Genomic DNA, 22,545 nt, shown 5'->3' on the forward strand with positions numbered 1-22,545 from the left:
AACAGCCCCGACGCTGCACATCTCGGATCCGGGCTCACCGGAGCTGCGAGCAGCGGCTTGGGGGCACGCCTCCCCAGCCCCACCCCCACACAAGCTCCTGCCCTAAGAGCAGCTGGGGTGGCTTTGTGAGGCTTCCCTGAGGAGCTGCCTTGTGCCCAGGGAGGCTGAGCATGCCTCGTGAAGGACTCACTCACCCCCTCCCACTGGCAAGGGGCCCCTTACAGGCATTTTCTAAATTGCTAAATCACCAATAATGAGTACAGCTGGATGTCTCTCTTTTTCACATTGAACAAAGAATTTATGTTGCCAATGACTTGGGTTTTTCCAGATCTTTAAAGCCTCTGTGTGCAGGGCTTTCTACTGCAAAGCTGGCCTCTCACTCGTGCCCGGAGCCAGCCTCTCCCGGCCCTACCCCAGACCACACCAGACCCTCATCTGTCCACTGCAGGAGATGGGGGTGTCCACAAGGCCACCACCCCAACCCTAAGTTGTCTCCTCACCACCAGGATACCCACTGTGCTCCCAGCCAAGGACTGGACCAGACAGACATGGAAGGAGGGTCTCTGCAGGGCCCCTTCCCCCTCCCAGTCAAGGACTGAACTGGAGAGACCACAGAGGATTCTCTGCAGGACACTCCTCGCCCCCCCCATACCTTCTCCCTTGATGGTCACAGGCTTGGGCACCTACAGAGCTCAGCCCGGCACCTGTTCCTGCCTCCAGCTCCCGTACAGGGGCCTCGACCTGTGGGAGGCAGGGCGTCTCAGGGGTGGGACTTTCACTGTGGGCTGGATGAAGCAAGAGGAGTGACAGTTCGGTGGTGGGGTGGGTGGGGCAGCAGGCTCCCGTGCTCCAGAGCCCCCAGATCTCTGCACACCTGCCCCCTCTGCGAGACCCACTGGCTTCTCATCTTTGCACAAAGAATGCCCCAAATGGGGCCCAGAGTCACCCCCAAATTCTGCCAGCCACTGCCCCTTGGAGCAGAGGGGCTACCACTCCCAATCTGGGGGAGCCCTTTGTAGGGGCCGAGTCTATTGGGCAGGGGTGGAGGGGTTAGCCTGGGATTTCGGCAGAGGGCTGCAGGCTCCCTCCATTACCACAAATGGGCGAGGGCTTTGGTACGCTGCCTGAGCGACCCATCCATGTGCTTGGCTTTAATCTCGGAGGATTTACAGTGTGTGGTCAGGTTTAAGCTGTTTTCTGAGGTTTGAGGAACCCGCCCCCAGAAGAACCGCAGACATCACAGGCACAACAGCACAACACAGAGCTCGCGCACACGCACACACACACGCACACACACACACACACACACACACAGCTCCATCACACCCGGCTTCTTGCTTGCTTCACAACCATGGTCGGTCCCCCATCTCTCTGAGCTCCTGCCTCTGCAACCGTGAGATGGGACCACGGCCATGTGCTGGGGGCTCTGCGCGGGGGGAAACGGGGCGTGTGCTGGGGGCCCTGCGCGGGGGGACACGGGCCGTGTGCTGGGGGCTCTGCGCGGGGGGACACGGGCCGTGTGCTGGGGGCTCTGCGCGGGGGGACACGGGCCGTGTGCTGGGGGCTCTGCGCGGGGGGCCATGGGGCGTGTGCTGGGGGCTCTGCGCGGGGGGACACGGGGCGTGTGCTGGGGGCTCTGCGCGGGGGGACACGGGGCGTGTGCTGGAGGCTCTGCATGGGGGAACAGGGCCGCAGGAACAGCAGCTGTGGGTAAACACAGTGCCTCGACCTTGCTGGTGACGACCTCGCCCTCACTGTCAACCTGCGGCCGGTCAGAGCCCAGCAAGGGCCCCCTGTGCGTCCTGAGCAGCGCGAGAACTCGCTGCACGGGCCGGATGCTCTTGCTGAGCTGTGTCCCCGCTGCCTACGTACCCGGGGAGCCCGAGGAGGCCCTCGGCAAATATCCGCTGAATAACCGCGGGAGCTCCCTGGCCTGGAACGGAGGCCTCGGCTCAACCCCTGGCGGCCTTGCGGCTTTGACCTCTCAGCGCTATGCTGCACAAGTCCTCCACTCAGACCGTCGGACCTTGTCCCCCACCCTGAAGAGGGAGGCCCACGGAGGACACACACCGTGGGCCGTCTCCCCTGCGCATGATCCGCGTGCTGGCTCGCACTCCCCCGGTCAGCAAAAATACTGACCCCTTGTCCACAGCGACATTGTACACATACGACATATGGAAGAGAAAGAAAAACTACCTTTTCAGGATGTTCCAAAAAAGGACACAGCTTCTAAGAGCCACTGGGGCTGGCGGAGAACCCTGCTCGCAGCGGAAGCCTCCACAGGAGCCGAACTGGGAACTTTGTGGAGAGAGGGAGGAGGAGGTGCGCCAGCCGCGGCCTGTGACAGTCTGTGATGCTCTCGCGGACAGAGATGCGGGATGGTTTTGCAAGCCCCGCAGCTCCCGCCAAGCCCTGCACACAGGCCTGGGTAAAGCGAGGGCGGGGGCTGCTCTGAGTCACAGGGAGGCGACCGTGTGTTCGCGGCGGGGAAAATGTCTTACGTTAATTTAGGAAGCGATACTACAATATTGCTTGACCCGTGTGCTGAAAAAAATACTCTTTAAGTTAAATAATGTGTCCTAATCCGGATGCACTCGTCTGTTCTGGGGGACTGAATGAACTCCCCGTGGCCCACGGACGCACCCTGGTTTGAATGTATGAAAATATTCAGTGACATGAGCTGTTTTTAAGCACCTTATCTGCTTCTACTATAAACCAAGTGCCAGGTGGGGAAGAAAATGGAATTATTTCACCATCTGATTAGCTGGGTTTGCAGTAAGCAAGCTGACTGTATATATTAAATCCCAAGTAATTACAACATAAAAAAAACGCTGGTGTTAAATTAGACAGTAAGGATATGCGTTCCTACGTGAATTCTAGGTTTCCGTCTAGCCTCTAGCTCCCCACGTAATCAAGCACGTCAGTTATTGACACAAGCGCACTGGCGAAAGCCGACGCACGGCTACAATCGTGTGTGCGACTGAATTAACAACCGAGCCCCCAGAATAGCCGCGGTACAGGGGGCGACGGCAGGAGAGGAGGGTTCTGGGCAGGGCAGGCTCCTCAGGCCTTTCCCCAAGCCCATGCACGTCTAATTTCCCGAAAACTCCTGCAAGTCTGGATGAAGACAGCTTGCAAGCCACGCTCTCTGATTTCTCTTCCTTCCACTCTCACAACCAGGAAAATGAAGGGTCAATATTCCATCAAATCCTTCCTTGCAAAACCACGAGCAAGTGTTTATATAACACCAGTTACACATCACAGGTAAATATCAAGCAGCTCACTATCCCCTTCTCTACGTTTTAATTAAATAAGCCACCACCGGAAGTGAGCAGAGTTAAAGAAGCCTTGTCTTTCTTTTTACATTCGCATTTATAAAACGTTAATGGAGAAATGCGCTTCACATAAACGTAAAGGACCCCCCCAAAAAAAGGAATAAAGCAAATGGACTGTAGGGGAGGAGACGGGGTGTGCCCAGGTCTGAGGGGAGGGGGCCGAGGTTGCGGGTGGGGGGAGAGCTTGCACACCCCTCAGGGCCGGGAGCCGCCTGTCCTTCCGATCGCTTTTGGCTCAGTCCATCCGCTCTGCATCCAGCAGAGCCTGGCGGGGTGCGTCTTTCCACCTGCACGCCTCAGGGGGCTCAGAAGCGGGCCAGCGAGTGCCCAACAGGCAGGTAGCGCCAACACGTAGGTCTCCAGCAGAATAGCGGCTAGACCCTCCGTGGAGGGTCTGCTCACGCCTTTCTGGACCTGTGCCTGGACAGGAGCCCTCGGCCCTGTGCCCGGGTGAGAGCTCCTCTTCCCAGCAAGGCAGGTGGTGCTGGGCTGTGTCTTGCTGCTGGCCCCGCAAGAACAGTGCTCAAAGGCTCTTACTCCAAAAGAAGTGCTCACCGAGGCGGCATGGAGCCCTCACACCCTGGGACCCTGTTCCCACCAGCCTCGCTCCCTACTCACGTGCCTTCAGTCGGAGCTCAGAGCTCCCCTGCCCACCAGCATCCATCTGAAGGCGGAACTTGATAAAACCTGCCATTGGGGGCGGGGGGCAAGGGCACCAGGAACACTGTCAGCCCCGTGTCCACACCTGCTGCTGCTGGAGTGACAGAAGCAGTGAGGACGGCTCGGGTCCTGGTCTGGGCGCCAGGCAAAGCCTGATCATGCAGCTAATCTTCCCCAGCAAATGAAGACGTCGGGCTCATCCACGGCATACAGAAATGACCCAAATTCACACTTCCATGGAAGACCGTCGCCCTCTGGGTTACGGCACGAGTGTGGAAGAGTCGATGACAAGGTGAAGTGGTCCGCATGTGGCCTCAAAAAGGCAGCCCGCATCCTGCCCCAGACCCTGCACCTCGGTCTCTGCAGCTGGGACGCGAAGATCTGAGATCAGGTGGCCCTGAATCCAGGGACAGGCATCCTTTTAAGAGGCAGAAACAGACAGACACAGAGACACAGAGGAGGCAGGGATGGGAGGGACGCCCCCACAAGCTCAGGAAGCAGCAAGGACCTTCCCCTGCAGCCACAGGAGGGAGAGCAGCCCTCGACACCTCGACCTCGGGCTGCTGTCCCCAGAGCCGGGGGGGGGGGGACAGATTTCTGTGGTTCTGAGCCACCCCCCTCTGGTCACTGGCTCCAGCCGCCGCAGGACACGCAGACACAGTGTCTGGGACACAGGCCCACTCTCTCTGGACTTCCATCTCCAGGTCACAAAGGACAGGATGGGCTCCAGCCCCAAGCACACCCAGGACTGACTCCACGGCTCCCAGTGGAGGTGAGGCACCTCCGCCAGCACACACGTCCCATGCCCAGCAGGCCCAACGGAGGGACCTCGCCACCTGCCAGGCCTGAATCGTCACGCCTGTATGGTGCCCAGCACTATGGGTTTCAGCAGCGGCAGCAGCACACCCCCCACGGCACTGGAGAAGCAGGCCCCACACCTCAGTGCTGTCCCTGCACAGGTTTCTAGAGTCTGGGAAGCAGGCCCATTTCCGCATGAATGCGTTGTACTGCCCATGAGTGGGATTTTTTTAAAAACTGCCTATCTTTCACATCTTTATTGAGTCCTGTTCTCATCTGTAGCACAATATCCGGACTCCTGGCAGGGAAGTGAAGCTCCATCCCGTCCCGGGAATGAGCCTCGTGCCCCCTCGTGGACCACGACAGGAAGATGCAGCTAATGATAATTAGTGCTGATGATGACGACGATGAACGAACAGGCACCATCTGGGAGCACTGACGAAGCACGGGGCAGCGTGCTAAGCATTTAAGATGCATTAACGCGTTCAATCCTCACAAAAGCACCGTCGGCTGGAAATTAAGAGGATTACCTTATAAATCAGGAAAACGGGCCCACGCGATTCACACCAGATCTCTGTCTCCAACACCCGTGAAGGGTGCTGCCACCCAGCCGGCCTCCGCCAGCAGAGAAGCGACGCGTCCGCCATGGGGCCAGGTGGGAGGGAGGACGGCGACAAGGAAACCACATTCTTGGGCCACACCGCCCTTGTCATCGCAGATGAGCTGCTTTAATAGGGATACAGGTCACACTAGGAAAACTGAACAAGTGGGATTCCGTCAACTTGGGGTGTGTGTGCGCGTGTGTGTGTGCTGTGCACGTGTGCCTGCATCTGTGCGTGTACACATGTGCGCGTGTGCGTGTGCTGTGCACGTGTGCCTGCATCTCTGCGTGTGCACGCATGTGCTCGTGCACACGTGTGGGTGTGTACTGCACACGTGTGCCTGCATCTCCGAGTGTGTGTGTACGTGCACACATGCACTATCTCCGGCTGCAATGCACTGTGTGCGTGTGTATACATGTGTATGTCTGTGACTGCACGTGTGCACATACATGTGCACATGTGTGCCTGCATCTCATGTGTGTGCCTGTGCACGTGTGCACAAAGTGAGGGGGGAGACCGTGGGTGAGCACAGGCAGCAGCTCAGCCAGGAGGTACGTGAGACTGGGGGTATTCACACCTCGGTTCTCCCACACTGAGAAGACAGGGGGCCGAGTGTTGGGGTGTGCAAGCCCCCACGCTGCTCAGGGTTCTATCACACAAGTGCTCCCCGAAGGAGCGCTGCAGGCTGGCCCCTCCGCGAGCCAGGGGAGGGCAAGAGTGGCGGGAGCCTCCCGCGAGCAGGCTCCACTCAGGCGCGAGGCCAGGCAGGGGCTCCCCTGTCAGAACCCAGGCCTGCCACGGGTCCCCATGGGGCCGTGGGGTCTTGGGACAGTGCACGCGGTGGCCTCCGGATGCCACACATGGGGACGTGGCTTAGAGGAGGAGGGAGGCCAGGACGCCACCGGCTCAGCCGTCAAAGAGGCCTGGTGCTTGTGTCTTTCAGGAATTCGCAGACTCCGTGTCCCAGCTGGTCACGCAGAAGTTCCACGAGCTGACCGTGGGCCTGGCGTCCGTGCACGCCCGCCACAAAGCACTGGCAGGAATCGTCATGACCACAGGTAATGCCTCTTGTTTTCCCTGTGGGATCCCATCTGCAAGGACAGGAAACTTAGTGTTTGCCTGACCTTGGGAACCAGATGAGTCTCTCTTCCACACGAAGACATGAAAAAGAAAAAGAGCAACAGGACCCAGAGAGCTCAGTGACGATTGCAGATGATCAGCAAATCCACACTGACGCCTACTCAGACTGGCTCTGCCCACGCGCCTCCACTCCCGCGAAGAAGGGCCATGTGAGGACCTGGCCGGTGTCTTTCCTGTTAGGCTCCCCACCTCGTGGTCAAGAACGCTGTGCACTGTTGGTGTTGGTACGGCTGGAGCCCAAGGTCAGGCCAGGCCACCGATTAGTTGCCTCCGGCGGGTGGGTGAGGAGGCTGCCCGCGTGTGCCTCATGCTTTCCCACCGCACCTGCACTTCCTCCATGCACAGGACGGCGGCCTGTTGCAGGGAACCTGAGTCCCCACTGGGGTGCAGACCACCCCGAGCCCCATCTCAGGAGACAGGGGATACTCCTTCCTGCCAAGCGGTTCACAGACGTGGAACCCGGTCCACACGAGGGGCAGGACAGGAGGGGAACGTCCAGACCGCAGGGAAGGTTGTGGCCTCGGACAGCCAGGGTGGGAGACACGTGGTTCATTTTCAGCGATCAGTTTTTGGTGAAAACGTCTATGAATGGTAACTAAGCAGTTGGTTATTTGAATTGTACTGTTTCTGATTCCAGAGTTGGGCATGAGCTGGTAGTGACCTACTCAAAAGGATGCTTGCAGAAATAACGGACTTTGGGTTAAGTTTCACACAGACGCTTTGCGTGTGTAGACAAAGATATCCACCTGATGACCAAACATATTTAGGTTAAAAATCAGTTAAAAACCAGAGGGTCAGCCTATTTTTCCTACCATTCCGCCCTGAGGGCTCCCCGGTTCTGCCAAGCGCGGGACCTCAGGGCTTTAGTGCAAGGGCACATATTGCTCAAGCTTTCCATGGTAGGCATCTCGGTAAAATGGAACTAAAAACGCGTCCCCTGCTGTAATTGGGTGAGTAGAATGAGGCGTATGAAATGCTCTGAGAGGTAACCATTTCTTCGTGAGGATAATGCGCTCAGGCAAAGGCAATTCCGTTCCGTCAGTGACGCCACTGTATCCGGGGCCGGCGTTCTACCCGAGCCACCGACCCGTGCCCTCCGTACATTCAAACAGCTGCCTCCATGTAGAAAGTGAAATATTCTAAATTGAGGGCTAAGGGTCCACCTCAGTCGAGATCATTCCCGCTGGACCTGGCATTCCTCTCTCTGGCAGCCAGCAGCCGTCCATCGGACGCATCTACATGTGGGACACCATTCTGCACACCCAAGGGGGCGACAAGAAAAGACACAGCCCCCGCTTCAGGACACAGTCTGGGGAACTGTGAGAGGTGGTGCGGGCCGAGAGCAATTGCTTGGGTTTGAATCCCAGCTCTACCTGCAGCTAGCCACGGGACCTTAGGCCCATCAGCCTCTTGGCAACTCGGAGGGAGGGAGGGAGGATGGGTAGAAGGTGAGAGGGAGGGACGCAGGTTTCTCCTTCACTGAGCTCTCTTCCCAACCCCAGCACTTAGGTTGCTATGATCTGCTGACTAGTTTTTCCAGCATTTCTCAGCTCTGGGGCCGATTGCCCAGTATCTTCCTGCTTTTCTGGAAAACTCAATCCTGGGAAGTCTTGAAGCTACTCTCAGACTTCCCCTGGAAAACATTAACATTTTACAAAGACTCGTGGGGAATGGCCAGTGAACACGCCGGCTTTGGTGCAGGCAAGCTACCTACACGAACGGAATTTACTCTACGAAGGAGACTGCCCGAGGTCACACTTCACTAATTAGTGACTGTAAACACTGAGGAATAAATTGCTGAAACTTACCTTCTTGTTATAAAGAGAAGTTTTAATAAACACATTGATTAACAAGAGATTAGGGAGATGTATGCAAAATTACTGGTAGAAATATTTTTTAAAAACCATTCACTTCAAGTCGATGTGACACCTGACCTTACTTGCAGTTCAGGTCTTTAGCACACGTGCGGGAAGCTCCAACAGGAAGGGTAGTCTTACTCGTTGCCGTCTCTGCTACAAGGTTGTAAACGCACGCAGACTCTGTGGGAAGGCCTGACCCTGATGCCTCCCGTTTCCAGGTGGGACGCCGACTCGTCCATGTCACTCAGCGCTTACAGGTGCTTCCCCCTCGTGAGCCATTAGGAGAAAGGTGACAGCAGAGACATGTGCTTACAAAGAGAATAGTTCTTATTTTTATCCAAATACACAGTATCTGGTAAAAACGCGACAGAAGGGAGCTCGGGAAGGAGCACGGCTCTTTCCCGCCGGCTCGGCAGGGAAGCTGGTGCTAATCATTTTCCTTTTGGGTCCTCGTGACTCCAAACACTATATTCGTTCTGTATTTCCATTTTTTTCAATTCTGAATACTGATTTGCGCTGGTAAAATCTGACACTTTTGATTTTTCATTATCGTGTTTGTAACATTCATGGTTTTAGGTAACATGCTTACACTTTTCTTTCTTATGCTATCAAGTGGAGAGGGTGCCCTCTGCACCCCTGCCCTGCCTGGCGAGCCCCTCGTCTCCCTACACGCATGTTTTCACATGACCATTACTGGCACTTACAGTCTCTTCTATACCATGCTCAGTCTTCCATCCCTTGTCCTAAATATCCTAAATGTGGGAAACCATGACACGGCCTCGTGCGGTCAGGACACGGTAGGGGCAGCCGCCGCCAAGCGTGGGCTCAGCTGGGGTTCCTGCGCTGTCCCCGCACCATGTCTGTCCTGAGAGCGCCAGCGTCCGGGCTCGTACATTCTCTGCCCTGCCACCACTCGCTCAAAGCTGCGTCACGTTTACAGTTGACCCCAATTTGTTGCTGGACTTCCACAGAGAGCTCCTGAAGTATTATGCGTGCTTTCCGGATGCTCCACTTTCTTTTCTTTCACTGAAAAGAAGGAAGCGTCTTTGGCACACGTGCTGGGCGACGAGTCCCCACGTCTGCGGACAGGCCCATGCCCTTCCCCGGGCCCAAACCGCCTCCCAGCACCAGCCTCACTTCTCTCTCCTCCCTTCTCCCAGCCTGACAGACGCAGCCTCAAGAAACACCCTTCAAAGTGCGTGGGGACAGAAACCGGCCATGCTCGCTCACGGGCCGCATGCCGACCACGCTCTCAAGCTCCTGGGGTAGCCTCGCTTGGGGAGAATTCTGCACTTGACATTATTTTCCCTGAGCATCTGGAGGGGATTTTTCTATTATTTCTTACTTAATGTTTCTAACCAGAGACATCTGGCTGACGTCTCTACCAAATCGCCCCCGCCCTCCCTTAAGAGTGAAAAGGTCCTTTTTGTAAACTGAATGTTTTATAATTTCATAAGAATGCATGTAGGCGTGAGCCACGCACCTGCTCTTATTTAAGCACTTTATTTCTGTACTTTTTCTCATATCATTCCTTCCTTTACATACATACGTTTTTGTCCAATTTTCAGTACTCTGACCGGAACCTCAGTTTCTTCCCTTTCCTGGTACCGTCCACCCAATTCCTCTATGTTCTTGGGCGCTTCTGAAACTTCTCTGAGAGCTCTTCAAATGCCCGTTGCTTCTAAATTTCTGCAATCGGTATCACTCAAGGCATTGCTCTTGTTCTCAGGCTCCTCCTCCCTCTTGTTTTATGGATGTGACGCTCCTCACAGGTCCTCGGGGAGCCTCACCAGCTGACGCCTGAGCCTCCTCTGTCCTTGGACTGTGCTTCCTCTGATCAAGCCCACCTTGTTTATAGTCAGTCTTCCTCTTTTATCCTGCTTGTGGCTTTTGTCTGAATACTCACATTTGTGAGAAAAATACCAGCTCTACTCTCGCCAGCGCAGCTCCGATATCCCCTGTAACTGTGTCTCTGTCCCCAGGGGAAGGCATGGGCTCCTCCAAGCACTAGTCTCCTTGACCCAGGTGGGTCGGGGACCAGCCAACAGCCCTTAATTAGAAGTCACCTGGTGAGCCCGCCTTTGGTGCCTGCTGGCTCGGTGCCCACTTTCTCTGAGCCCCCCTGCAGGTGGTTGCTCCCTCGAGACAGGCTTCTCCGCAGATTTCATCCTCTCCCTCCACACCCTCCAGAATCCTTCCGGTCGGTGGATCCCATAGGAGGAACAGCAATGTGTCGCTCCCTCCGCCCTCCTCCACCAGAAACCTGGACGTTGTTTAGCCAAGTTGTCAAGCGATGGCTCTGTCTTCTTTGTTAAGAAATCCTGGTGTTTCCATGGGAAAGTGACTCTTGAAGGAGCTATTAATGATGGTTTTCATTTGATATGCAAATTTATAATGTTGATAGCACTTTCGCATACACTAATCAAGTTAATTGCTACAACCCTGAGAAGGGGGAGAGGCAGGAATCTTAATTACGGCTTTTAAGAAATACAGACAAGGAGATGAAGGGGCTAGGTGCCTTTCCTTGAGACGCGGGAAGGTGGGCGGAGCCAAGAGGTGGGCTGTGCGCTCCACAACGCGCTGCAGTAGGGCCCCTCTACACGTGCACAAGGCCTGGTGCTGAGTGGCAGGATCTTCGCCTGCAGAACTATTTACTTCTAAGCTTGTTAAGTAAATGACCAGAAGATAGACTTCCCTGGTGCATATTTTCAGAGGTATATGTCCAAGCCTGTCTTTGCTAGGCTTGTCTGCAAAACACATTGAGAAGCTGTGGCTTTGACAAACATCTTTCTGATTTAAGCTGATGGGCAGCTCTACTCATTCCACAAATGCCTGGGATTTATGCCCACCCAGCAAAAATGCACATCTCTTGAAGGCAAGATGGGGAAGAAAACAGCCCGGAACAGCTCCGTTCAGGATGGCAGACCCTTGTGGGTAAAGCAGGCTGGGCTGTCTTACAGGGAAAATCTGAAAGTCCCAAGTAACAACATGGGCACCCGTGTTCTGCTGTGTTTCAGAGCTTCTTGCTCTGAACCTAAAATGACCACACAGGGTGAAGAAATCTGCGTCTGCGCTGTCCACACCACGCTCTGCCAAGCCAGGAGTCAGCCATGCGCCACACCAGGTAGGGCGGTCCTGCTCAGCCCCGGCTGCTGGACCACAGCCAGCGCGTCTCTCCCGAACGCACAAGGGGCTGGTGAGGCCCACCTCCACAGAGGGCTCGTGGACACGCACACAGATCCCCAAACCCCTTCTTCCCGGCTCCCCTGAGTGACTGGCAATTACTTTGATCATAAAATTAAAAGTGGGTCTTTCCATTTACACCCAGGACGGCATAGGGGAGATGGGTAAAGACCAGAGGCAGAGCCTCGTGCAGGGATGGGAGACGGTGAGCGGTCGGTCACCTGGATTTCAGAGGGCTGGTCCCGGAAGGTGCTGAGAGGTGCAGAGCCTCACGGAGCAGGAGGAAGGCTCAGGGCCATCGCACTCACGAGGGCCGACCTCCCACACAGCCCGTAGCAGGATGGACAGTGATTTTCAGTCTTCAGTCTAAAGGGTTAGGTCTAAACCATGAAACACGGGATGTATTTCACTCCCGACCTTCCTGTAGCATGAACGCTGACTGTTTATACTGAACACGCCTCCCTAACACAGAGAGGGAAGGAAGAGCTATCGCTGAGAGGACACGGCCCATCTAGAAATCACGGGAGCTGACCCCGAGTTACACCCACGTGGCCCCGAGGGGACCCAGCTGAGGAGTGGCAGCAGCCCGACCGGGGCCAGCCCTCCTGAGACGCCGGAGGCCCCTCCTCGGAGAGCAGGTGCCCAAGGAAACACACAAAACAGGGAGGGAGATGGCATCCCCACGGCATCCCCGCCGGACCGCGTGCCCCACCCACGGAGTGCAGGCGCTTCTGCACGCTCCTCTCCTCGCCAGCACATCATAAGCCAGCATTGAGCCGCCCAAGAGGTTTCCCTGGGGCAAGAACACCAAACACTGCCTTTTATCTCATCTTTAGTCTCTTAAACTACAGTCTTCTTTAAATGGAAACGCAACACTGAGCTTATTGGTGTTAGAAGGAAAAGGACACGCTACCCTCCGTGAGCCAGGGATTGTTTCTGGGGCTTAAACCCTGTTATCTCATCCACAAAGTAAAAACTCTCCTGTCCTCACTCACCATGGTCGTGGGCTTGCACACCAGGTTAGGAATGCTGGAGGCGGGGAGGGAAGAAGAGGGGGGAGGAAAGGAAAGTTCTGGAAAGTCCTTGCACATCCCCTGTTAAGAGGAGCGCTCCGTCACCTCCGATGGGCCCCCGGGGGGCGGTGGTATAACAAACGTGTTCTGAAGCACCTGGACTGACACTGAGCAAATGTGGGGCTGGTAAAGCCAATGGCCTTGAAGCACTCTGGGTTTTCAGATGCTTTCACCGTTTACGTTCCCGTCCAACCCAGCTGACCCGATGTTTAAGTTTTCCAGAATTAACCCGCCGCAGGAGGGAAGTGCTCTGTGGGACAGCGGGAGGAGCCACGGGGCTGCCCCTGAACAGCTCTGCACCAGGGTTGGGGGCACCCCAGGCTGGAAGACCCAGGGTCTCTCGCTGACACTCAGACCATGGTCCCCACATCACACCCTGGGCCTCACAAACATCACAACGGCGTCCCTCTTTCCCGCTGCAGTCTTCTGCCTCCTCCCGCCTGCCGGGAAGGAGGGCTCAGGATGCTGCGTAAGCCAGCGCCTGGGAAGGGGGCTGTCATCGGTGCCCCTGTGCTGTGGCAGTGACTCCGTGCTCCCCCGTCCCGCAGTCCTGGCAGAAGGCAAGGAAGGAAGGAAGCGGAGCTGGCGGAGTGGCGGCCCCACTGGAATCTGTTTATTCAATGTAACATTAGCACGGTCACGCCCAAGGAAACCCTCGCAGAGCTGCCCTTGGGGGACACAACCTCCTGAAAGCTAACCTGGTCTCCTTACGGCCCCCCACGCATACCTCGCCCTACAGTGAATTCCGCGTATTTCCAAGCTGACCCCAGCAGGAACACCTCGAGGGCAGGAAGTAAGTAGATGATTGGCAGCATCTTAAGCACATCCCCGTCTCACTGGTGGCGCAGAACCAGCGGCTGGCCACACGGCTGCAGATGCACACCAGAGCCTGAGGGTCTCGGCTCCGGCCATTCTCCTAATTCCCCTCCTCCCACGTCACACTCACTCCCGGCCCCTTTCAGGGCAGGGAGGAGGCGCATCCTACAGACTCACAGGTTCCTTCTCGACGGCAGAAGTAGGAGGGACAGACACACATGCATGCCGTGGGGTGGCCCCCGGAGACCCACAGGAGAGCCACCGGCTGAGTCTCTCCCCACACTAACCCAGCCTCGTCTGCAGCCCCCGGGTTTGGGGAAGCTCAGTCCCCCCGCAGGAGAAGCATGTCACCTGACCCTAGTGTGGCCTCCGGGACAGTGGCCACTCAGGGCCCACCAGGGTTACATGTGAGCCTCTGTCTAGAACACCAGCCTGAATCATGTTTGGAAGGGGAAAGAATGACAGTATGAAAACAGCTCAGGCATTCCTTTTAGCGCTAGCCAAACCCAAGTCCTCCCTCCCATTTTGTCCCGTTCAGGCCTCGGAGCAGTGGACCCGCCCTCATGCCTCCCCACGGCTGCTGCCCAACCGGCTGATCCTTCACCGTCCAACAGCCGGGCGATCTGGGGCATCTCCATGGGAGGCTGCGGAAACCCTACTACTGGGGTCATGGCACTCAGTGGACGCAGCACTAGAAAACAGGGAGTCAGAACTCACCGCACCCTCGGGCAGTCGCACATGGGATAAACCCATAGTTCAGATATTTGTTTCTTGGACGCTGGGTGGTATATTTACCTATAGATTTACTCTTGGAAATTTTGTAATCAGAGGTTGCATTGTGAAAATTTCTGTTCAAAGGGTTTGAATGGGCTCAGATTTGCTCAGTACCAGTTAAATAAATAAAAGGACCTTCCCAAAGATTGCCTAAAGTTGGGGGTGGAGGTGCAAGAGGCCATCCAGGGAGACACGTTCACTCTTGCCCTGGAACTCTTCTCGACTATGTTTGCACACAGGGATCCGGTCCCAGTCTCCTCTGGGACCGAGTGAGGTGTGCTTGCTTGCAATGCATCACCAGGACAGTGTACTCCCGGAATTATTTTATGCATCTGAATTTAGCAATTTTTACTGCTTTGAGACTTTCAGTTATAATCAGAAAGCTCTTTTACTCACCAAACTTGCGAAGAGATTATCCCATGTTTTCCTCTAGTGCATTTACACCTTTTTCTTTTCATCAACCAAAGTCCACAATTTACGCTCTTGGTGTCGTACGTTCTCTGGGTTGGGACAGACGTACAAGGACGTGGACCCAGATTCCAGCGTCACAGAGTAGCTTCACAGCCGCGAGAACCTCTGTGCTCCGTCGCTCCACTGCCGCCCCTGCCCCTGGAAACCGCTCCTCTTTTCCCGTCTCCGTAGTCCCACCTTTCCCAGAATGCCGTGCAGCTGCCAGCCTGCAGCGTGGGGCCTTGTCTCGTTGGCCTCCTTCACTGAGTATGCATCCAAGCTCCCTCCATGTCTCTTTGTAGTTTGATGGCTCCGTGCTTTTTACCACTGAATAATATTCCATCGTCTGGATGGACCACGGTTTGTTTATCCATCATCTGCGGGAGGACAGGCTTCCAAGTTTGGGTGATCATGAATAAAGCTGCAGCTCGTCATGCTTCTGCAGCTATTCTTTTGATCCACCTGTTACTTACCCTGGTGCATGGTGCACGGTGAAGACGCAGTTTTGTTTTTCAGAGGGCTCTTCAGTTCCTGGACAGCACTAATGGGATGGTGTCTCTAGTGTCTCCAACCCACAGGTCTGAGATGTCACCACCTCCATCCTGCACTAAATTCCTGTCTGTCTTCAGGTCAGTTTCTGGGCTCTCTGCTTTGTTCCCCTGCTGGGACTTCCTGCGTCAGAACCCTGGCAATTTGCTGTTGAGCCCTTCTAATGTGCTTGGCGTCTGCTGGGGTTTGTGTCCTACTATCAGTCTTCTCTCCAAGAACTTCCTGGGTTACCCACTAAAATCAGCTTGTGTACTTCAAAAATAAATAACAGAACAAAACTATACTTCTCAGCCAGGTTTTCTTGTCATAAACAAAGCCCTCATGCTGTTCCTACCGGAATCATGGTAACCTCATCAATCACTGTAGAGAAGGTTCCGGACATCAAATCTTCCCATCCGAGAAGGTGCGACATCCGTGTGTTCGAGTTCTGTTGGTGTCTTTCGGGGGGAGTAAATGTTTTATTCATTTCTCGTCTTGATCGTTTCCTGTTAAACTCATTCCCAGAATCTTGTTTGCTGCAGTAAACGGAGCTGTTTGTCCTTTAGAGTTTCTGGCTAGCTGCTGTGCGTACCTATGAAGGCTACTGATCTCTGGTTAGTAACTTGTACCCTATCGCCTTACCGACTCTCTTACCATCTCTAGCACTATTCCGATTGGATTCTCCGGAGATTTCCGCACATGCACCGTAGCGGGTTCTGCAGCAACACTGTTCCTTCTCCGTTCCAATTACTCTAGCTCCAACTCCCTTCTCTTGTTGTGTTGCCTGATGGCTTCAGCGAATGTCAAGCAATGGAGTTACCGTGGGCATTCTGGCCGTGTTCCCTCTACTGCTTCCCCAGCAAGCGTGCCGCTGGGGGAGGGTGCGTGTGTGCACCTGTCTGCAATGTGTGTGTACCTATCTCTACGTGTGTGCACACCTGTCTTACGTGTGTATTCCTCTCTATACATGTGTGTGCCCCTGTGTGTATACCCCTCTCTGTATATGTGTGTGTGCGTGTGTATAACACCACGTGGGAAAAATACATGTATTTCATTTACTGAGTTTCTGTCAAAAGTAGTTGTCGGATTTTGTCAGGTGCCTTCTTAGTGCCTGTAATTATAACCATATTTTTGTATTGTATTTTATTTGAATCGAATCCATTTTTGCATTTCCAGAATCAACCCCCCTTGTCGTGATTACTGTGTTGCTCTTCCCCCCAGTGCTTGGTGGTTAGTACTTGATTGAGAATTTCTGATGTCTTTAACTGAGGCTACCTGTTTTCCTTCTGCGCGGTCTCAGTCAGGCGGATAGATCAGTAACAGGCATTTCACTGTAAGAACAACGTGAGGCTCTCCTGGTCTTGGTCGGGACACTATAAATAGCCTTGAAATCAGCGGCTACTTCAAGGTTGGTAGTATTCTCCCACAGAACTAACTGGGCCTGGGGCTTTGCGGGACGAGGTCTCCGATCACATTTTCTATTCATTCTATAGAAGTCAGCAGGGCTGTTTCCTGCGACCGCTGCTCACGGGAAAGGAGGCACCCCGTGACCAGAGTCCCGCGATGGGTCTCATGTCACGGGGGCCCCTGCTGAGCTGCTCCCGCAGCCCCGCCAGGGGAGCAGCTCAGCACCTGCCCCCAAGCACACGGCCTCTGTGGCACCTGCGTGTTCCAGCGCATTCTATCAAATCAGCCTGAGGCTAGATGCGCAACACCCCCTCTTTGCCTGACCTCTTTCCTCATCCTCCCTGTCTCCCGCGAGAACTCCGTGAATCCAGGAACCCCTGGCTCCAGGAGCCCGCGCACGCAGTTCCCTCCCCCCCCCCATCCTAGTGACGCTCTGTGCACAGACTTCTATGGTCTTTCTCACACGATACCTTATTTTGTAGCCATTTCCGTCATCTCCCCAAACTCACAATAAATTCTCTGAAGAACAGGGTGCGCCACATGGCACGGCGCGGGCACACGGGAGGTGAGACTGACAAAGAGCGAACAAGCAAACAGCACATCTCCTGGGCCATGTCGCTGCGCTGAATACGGCAGAGCCCAGAGTCCAGAGGAGCTGAGGATTAACTAAGGGGGAGGGACAGCAGTCTCCGTGTCTGCAGCTCCGGAGAGGAGCATCAGACCGGCCCTCGGGAGAAGCGGGGACGACCTCACATACTCTCGGCTGCTAAGTTATCCTGCACATGCACAGACAACTGAATAGTGAAAAACTGTAAGAAAACAATCCTAAATGTTACTTCCCATTACTCTAAATACCTGCTTTAATTAAGCTGGAATCTGCAAAGCACAGAGCAGGGTACGAGCACCTCTTTACTCGTGCTGTTCAGGCCGCAGGTCACTAACTTCCCCTGGGCTGGACTCTGAGTGTTTACTGCACCAGGGGCTCCGGAACAGCCGGGGGGGAGCTTGGGGCAGGAATCCCGAGTTCCAGTCCCTGCCTCCACGCCCAGACTCCGGGTGTGAGCCAGCTGCAGTCATCACCCTCCTCACAGGACAAAGAATAAACGGAGATTGTGGTCTTCTAGGGTATCCCTAAACACAGGTGCCCCACCCACACTTTAAAGATATAAGTCTGGGGTTCCTTCTGAAGGTTTCTTTGGCTCTGTTTGTCTTCCATTCTTGCTCAGAATGTTGTTTTTGTTGATGAGATTTCCTGGACTGTGGTCAGAATGAGCATGAATCATCGGGCCTCCACTGTGTGAAGGCCCCATCAGCTCCCGGCCTCAGCGAGGATCCGCGGTGGGAAAGGGCAACTCGGAGGCCAAGAGAGGGTGGAAGGGGCGCGTCCAGGCAGCTGCAAACACAGCCCCACTCAATGGCTAGGAACCCGGCCACAGAGGAAGAGTCAGAAAACCACCCATTCATTTGTCTGACCTCAAAAGTCTCTGCTCTTACATATACAAAGAGCATTAAAAATCACAATGACTCGGGGCACTCAATCTTTTCTGCAGGTCACATATGACGGCCACAAGCGAACAGAAGCCTGGCTTCATAGTTCTCCCCTCAGATCCCAGAAAACTGCTGTCCCTGGGGCTCCAGGGGTCTGGGAAACAGCTGCCGGGGCCCTGACGGGAGAGGAGGGAGGAGCCATGAGGGGTGGGACGGAGCATTACCACCTGCTACTAGGCTCCCATCTGTGCTGCCGCTCTTTAGGGAAAACGGAAAGCCTCATGGCGCTGAATCAGAAAGCACACGTTATTTTCACTGCCGTCTGTGACGTGCACTGTCGCGCACCAGTCTTAAGTTTCAGGACGCAGAAACCGCAGCCTAGATGTTGCTCCCGAAATGCAGTGGTGGAACCGAGGCCAGGGCCAGGGGGCTCCCACTTCTGTGCCGGGTCTGGGGAGCGGCAGCCCTACCAGATACCCCCAGCCCCCATCCGTGAGATGCGCTGCTGCCAAGGGACGCACCCTGGCCGGGGGCTCTGCTGCACGTGAGTGAGGGTGGTCCTGCCGCCTGGCCAGCTCGCCTCCGGGGCCCTCCGGCCTCGAGGCCCAGAATGCCAAGCTGTGACACAGGCGCCTACACATCCTGAAGGCCCTGGGCCGTGACTTCCCCTGAGCTGGGGATGTGCTCCTGCTTCGCGGCAAAGGGGTAAAGGGTCCAGCGCTGGGGGACAGAGAGACGGGCCTGCTCAAAGGACCCAGACATCGGCTTAGATCCTGCCCGTGGTCCTGGTGGCCCTGAGAGACCACTGGCTCCGCGTGGGGAGGTGAAGCCGGCCCACTACCCATAGGTCCCAAGTTTACACAGGTGTCTTGTCTCAAGTCCCAAGTGGCGCCTCCGGGGTAAACGTGGATGGGTACAGGATTGGCCTGGGGCCTATTTTCACGGGAGTCCCTGCCTGGCTCAGGCCTCCACCCCCGGCCTGCACACAACATTCTCCCATCGACCAATCTTTCTATGGAGATGCAACTCTCATGGCACGGGATAAGTGGGAGATGGCGGCAGGATTTCTGGGGTTCATCCGGCGGTCACAGCACGGCCAGGCTCAGGGGGGCTCCCCCCTTTCAGAACCGCAGCCTGACCTCAGCAGCCCGCCAGGTCTGTCCCCCCAGCTGGGCGCCAGCGCTGGTCCCGCTGGCATATTTGGTGGTCGGCTGCGCCTCTTGCCACGCTCAGCGGTGAACATCGAGGCTCCCCGTGTGGGACGGCTCCACCGCGGGCTGGGGTCTCTGGCTCGGGAGATGGGGAGAGCAGACTGGCTCCCACACAGGTGGTCTGATGCCTTCTCTGTCCCCCAGGCTTGGACGTGAGGCAGGCGCAGGTCATCGTCCTGTCCTCGGGGACCAAGTGCATCAGCGGCGAGCACATCAATGACCAGGGGCTGGTGGTCAACGACTGCCACGCGGAGATCGTAGCCCGGAGAGCGCTGGTCCACTTCCTGTACGCCCAGCTGGAGCTGCACCTGAGGTAAGCGGCGGACCCCCGTCCCCAACAGCCATGCCGCCCGCAGCACGACCTGACCCAGACGGTGCGCCCCTGGGGCACTGGCCACCGCCGCACACGTGCCCACACGTAGGAACACGCCTCCTCACAGCGGCGGGGCTGCTGTCTGGTGTCCTGTGTCCTCACTTGGGCGAGGGGCAAGGGGGGCTCCTGGGGGCTCTCTCACAAGGACGCTGATCCCTCACGGGGCCCCACCTCCTAACGCCGTCATGCCGGGGGCAGGACCCCCACATCTGAATTCGGGGCTCAAACACGCGGCCTCTGGCAAGGAGGTGCTGCTTCCCTGGGCCGGCGCACACAAATTCAGGCACGGGCGGCCGTGCAGGCTGTCCTGGGGAGGCTCAGGATGCCGTCCCGCCAGGGAAACCACAGAAACACGGAGGTCGGGCTCGCAGTGCCGGGTCACACACACCTACGCTCCCTCAGTGCTTCTCCAGCTACTATCAGGCCCCAAGACCAGGTGGGGAGGGAGCGGCGGGGCCCAGAGGGGCGGGCCTTCCAGCTCTCGCTTACACCACCCCCGTCCTGGGGTTAAACGAGGAGAAATTCTCCCCAGCACCAGCCTCCACTTGCTCGTCCCAGAACCAGCCTTATGTTTTTGAAAGAAGGACGGGCAGGGTCACCCTACCTCACTAGCTCACTGTGCGAGGGGTGAGCGTGAGCAGTGCTCCCTGCAGCCGGGGAGGAGGGGGGGTGCCCACAACATGGACACCGCTGCTTGATTCTGACAACGTGTGTCCCTTCCAAGGGGATGCACAACCAGCAGGAAAGTACAGGAATGTTAAGAGCCCCCCTTCACCCTGTCAGGCCCTCGTTCGGAGAACTCCCCAGATTTCATTGGCCTGCAGACATCTGCCACTTTCTTCCCTTCCCAGGGCCTCGTGCTGGGGCGCTGGGGCACCGGGGCCCAGTTGCCAGCAGACAGGCCCCAGGCCAGCAGCTACGAGCACTCCTGAGACCCAGGCCCCGCCCAAGTGTCCCTGCGCCCCACTGTCCCGAACAGGTTCCACTTTCCAGAGCTTGTCCCCCAGGATTGGGACCCAAGTGCAGTGATGGTCCGCTTCTTGCCTCCCCACTGCCAGTGTGTTTTAAGGGGGTCACAAGGAAGGGCCCCGCGGTCGGGACGGCCGTCGTCTGCGCTGGCATCTGTCTGCACAGCACACTGAATGTGCAGAACCGCAGGTGCTTGCAGGCAGCTGATGCTCCAGACAGCAGTGCCTGAGCTCCGCGGCCACAGCACCCTGACCGCCGCGAGGCTCTATGCCGGAAACGTCTCTGCATCCGGACCCCTGCTTCCCTTCCTCCTCCGCGGGACAGGCTCCTGCATCCACGGACAGCGGGTCTCGGGCTTCAGGGGGCACCTCCCGTGCATCACGGGCTCACACAGCGGGCCCAGCGGGGGAGAGGAGGGGGGCCCGGAGGCACACGGACAGACTCCCGCCTAAGTCACACCTCAGCACCCTCAGCTAACCTCCCGTGAGCCCCGCGGCCAGCAGCAGCACAGTACATGGCCTCGCTCAGCTCCGGGCCTCCCGAGGGTGCTGTGGATGGGGTGTGGGTCTCCCCAAACGTGGGGAAGGGTTTCCTCTCTAAACACCCAACTCACAGCACCAGGCCGACATTCACCGGGGGCCATATGGAGCCCGGGGGCAGAGGCAGGGAGCAGACAGGCTGGTGGTTTCCTGGGGACAAGGTCTGCTCTGCTGCCTTCGCGACCTCAAGCCCGGCTGACAGAATCCACCAGCAACGGGGAAGAACAGGGGAAACAGCAAGAGCAGCAGAAAGCCTGTGCTCGGCGGACACGGCTTCCCTCGGGTTGGGGCTTCCAAGGGCAGAGGCCTGTGCCCATCACGGGCTGGGGGAGCGCGGGCACCACCCTGGGTCAGGGTGCATGCAGGAGGAAGCGGGTCCCTCCAGGGGCTGGAGGCCACGCACTCCCCACTTCTCAAGTGGCTCCTGACTCCTCCGCACACAGAGCCCCAGGACGAGGCTTTATCATGGAGAGATGGGTTAGCATCACCGAGGGAGCTGGCTCTGAAACAGGGGAGCCCGAGATGCAATGTTCCGGGGCATCGGGGGTCGGCCGGGTCTCCTTGCCCCGTGTCACTGCCACCTATGCCAGACGCGGTCCCTCAGAGATAAAGCACCATGCAGGGGGGGCAATGAGGAGGAAATGGGGAAATAAGACACAAAACCAGGCAAAGGTGTCAGCCCAGCGGGCGCTTTTCTGTTAGTTCATAAGAGGTGACCAGGACCCTCTCTCTGACCCCTAGCAAGCGGCGGGAGGACTCGGAACACTCGATATTCGAGCGGTCCAAGGATGGCGGCTACCGGCTGAGGGACAACGTGCTGTTCCATCTCTACGTGAGCACGTCCCCCTGCGGAGACGCCAGGCTCCACTCGCCCTACGAGATCACCGCGGACCGTAAGGCACAACCCCACTCTCCTCCGCCAGGCCCCATGCCAGGCCATCTGTGCTGACTGCACTCGCGCGCATGGCCTGGCTGCCTCTGCTGTGGTCAGGAGGGTTCTCCCCCGAAGCCCTAGTGTGACTGCCCAGATCACGGAGAGTAGGGTCACTCCCCTTCATTTCAATGGGTCAGCAGCCCATGCCCCCGTCTGCAGAAGAGAGGGCAGGAGAACGGGATGGGAGTTACCTGGAGTGCGAGCAAGTCCAGGCGGCTTTGCTCACCTTTGTTGCAACTTTGCAGAGAGTAACACTGAGCTTGGTTATTTACGTATAATGAAGCCAGGGGCAGGTGTTGCCCCAGGGCGACCAACTTCCATGGGGGGCACTAGGCAGGACCTGCCCTCTCGGGGGTTTGATCAGAGCAGGTGTAAGACAGCACCCACCCAACATATGGGTGTAATG

At 56.7% G+C, this 22,545-nt stretch overlaps 1 protein-coding gene across 1 annotated transcript in view; it reads left to right on the top strand.

Annotated features, from left to right (window-relative positions):
• Positions 1–22,545, top strand: part of ADARB2 (adenosine deaminase RNA specific B2 (inactive)) — a 405,873-nt gene that overhangs the window by 342,369 nt on the left and 40,959 nt on the right. Inside the window, exons 4-6 of the mRNA XM_057304750.1 lie at positions 6,339–6,453; positions 19,469–19,637; positions 21,947–22,098. Of these exons, the coding sequence (XP_057160733.1) occupies positions 6,339–6,453; positions 19,469–19,637; positions 21,947–22,098 (436 nt within the window). The remainder of the gene's footprint in view (positions 1–6,338; positions 6,454–19,468; positions 19,638–21,946; positions 22,099–22,545) is intronic.

Source organism: Ursus arctos, unplaced genomic scaffold (assembly GCF_023065955.2).
Source record: "Ursus arctos isolate Adak ecotype North America unplaced genomic scaffold, UrsArc2.0 scaffold_30, whole genome shotgun sequence".
In the NCBI taxonomy this organism is placed as follows: domain Eukaryota; kingdom Metazoa; phylum Chordata; class Mammalia; order Carnivora; family Ursidae; genus Ursus; species Ursus arctos.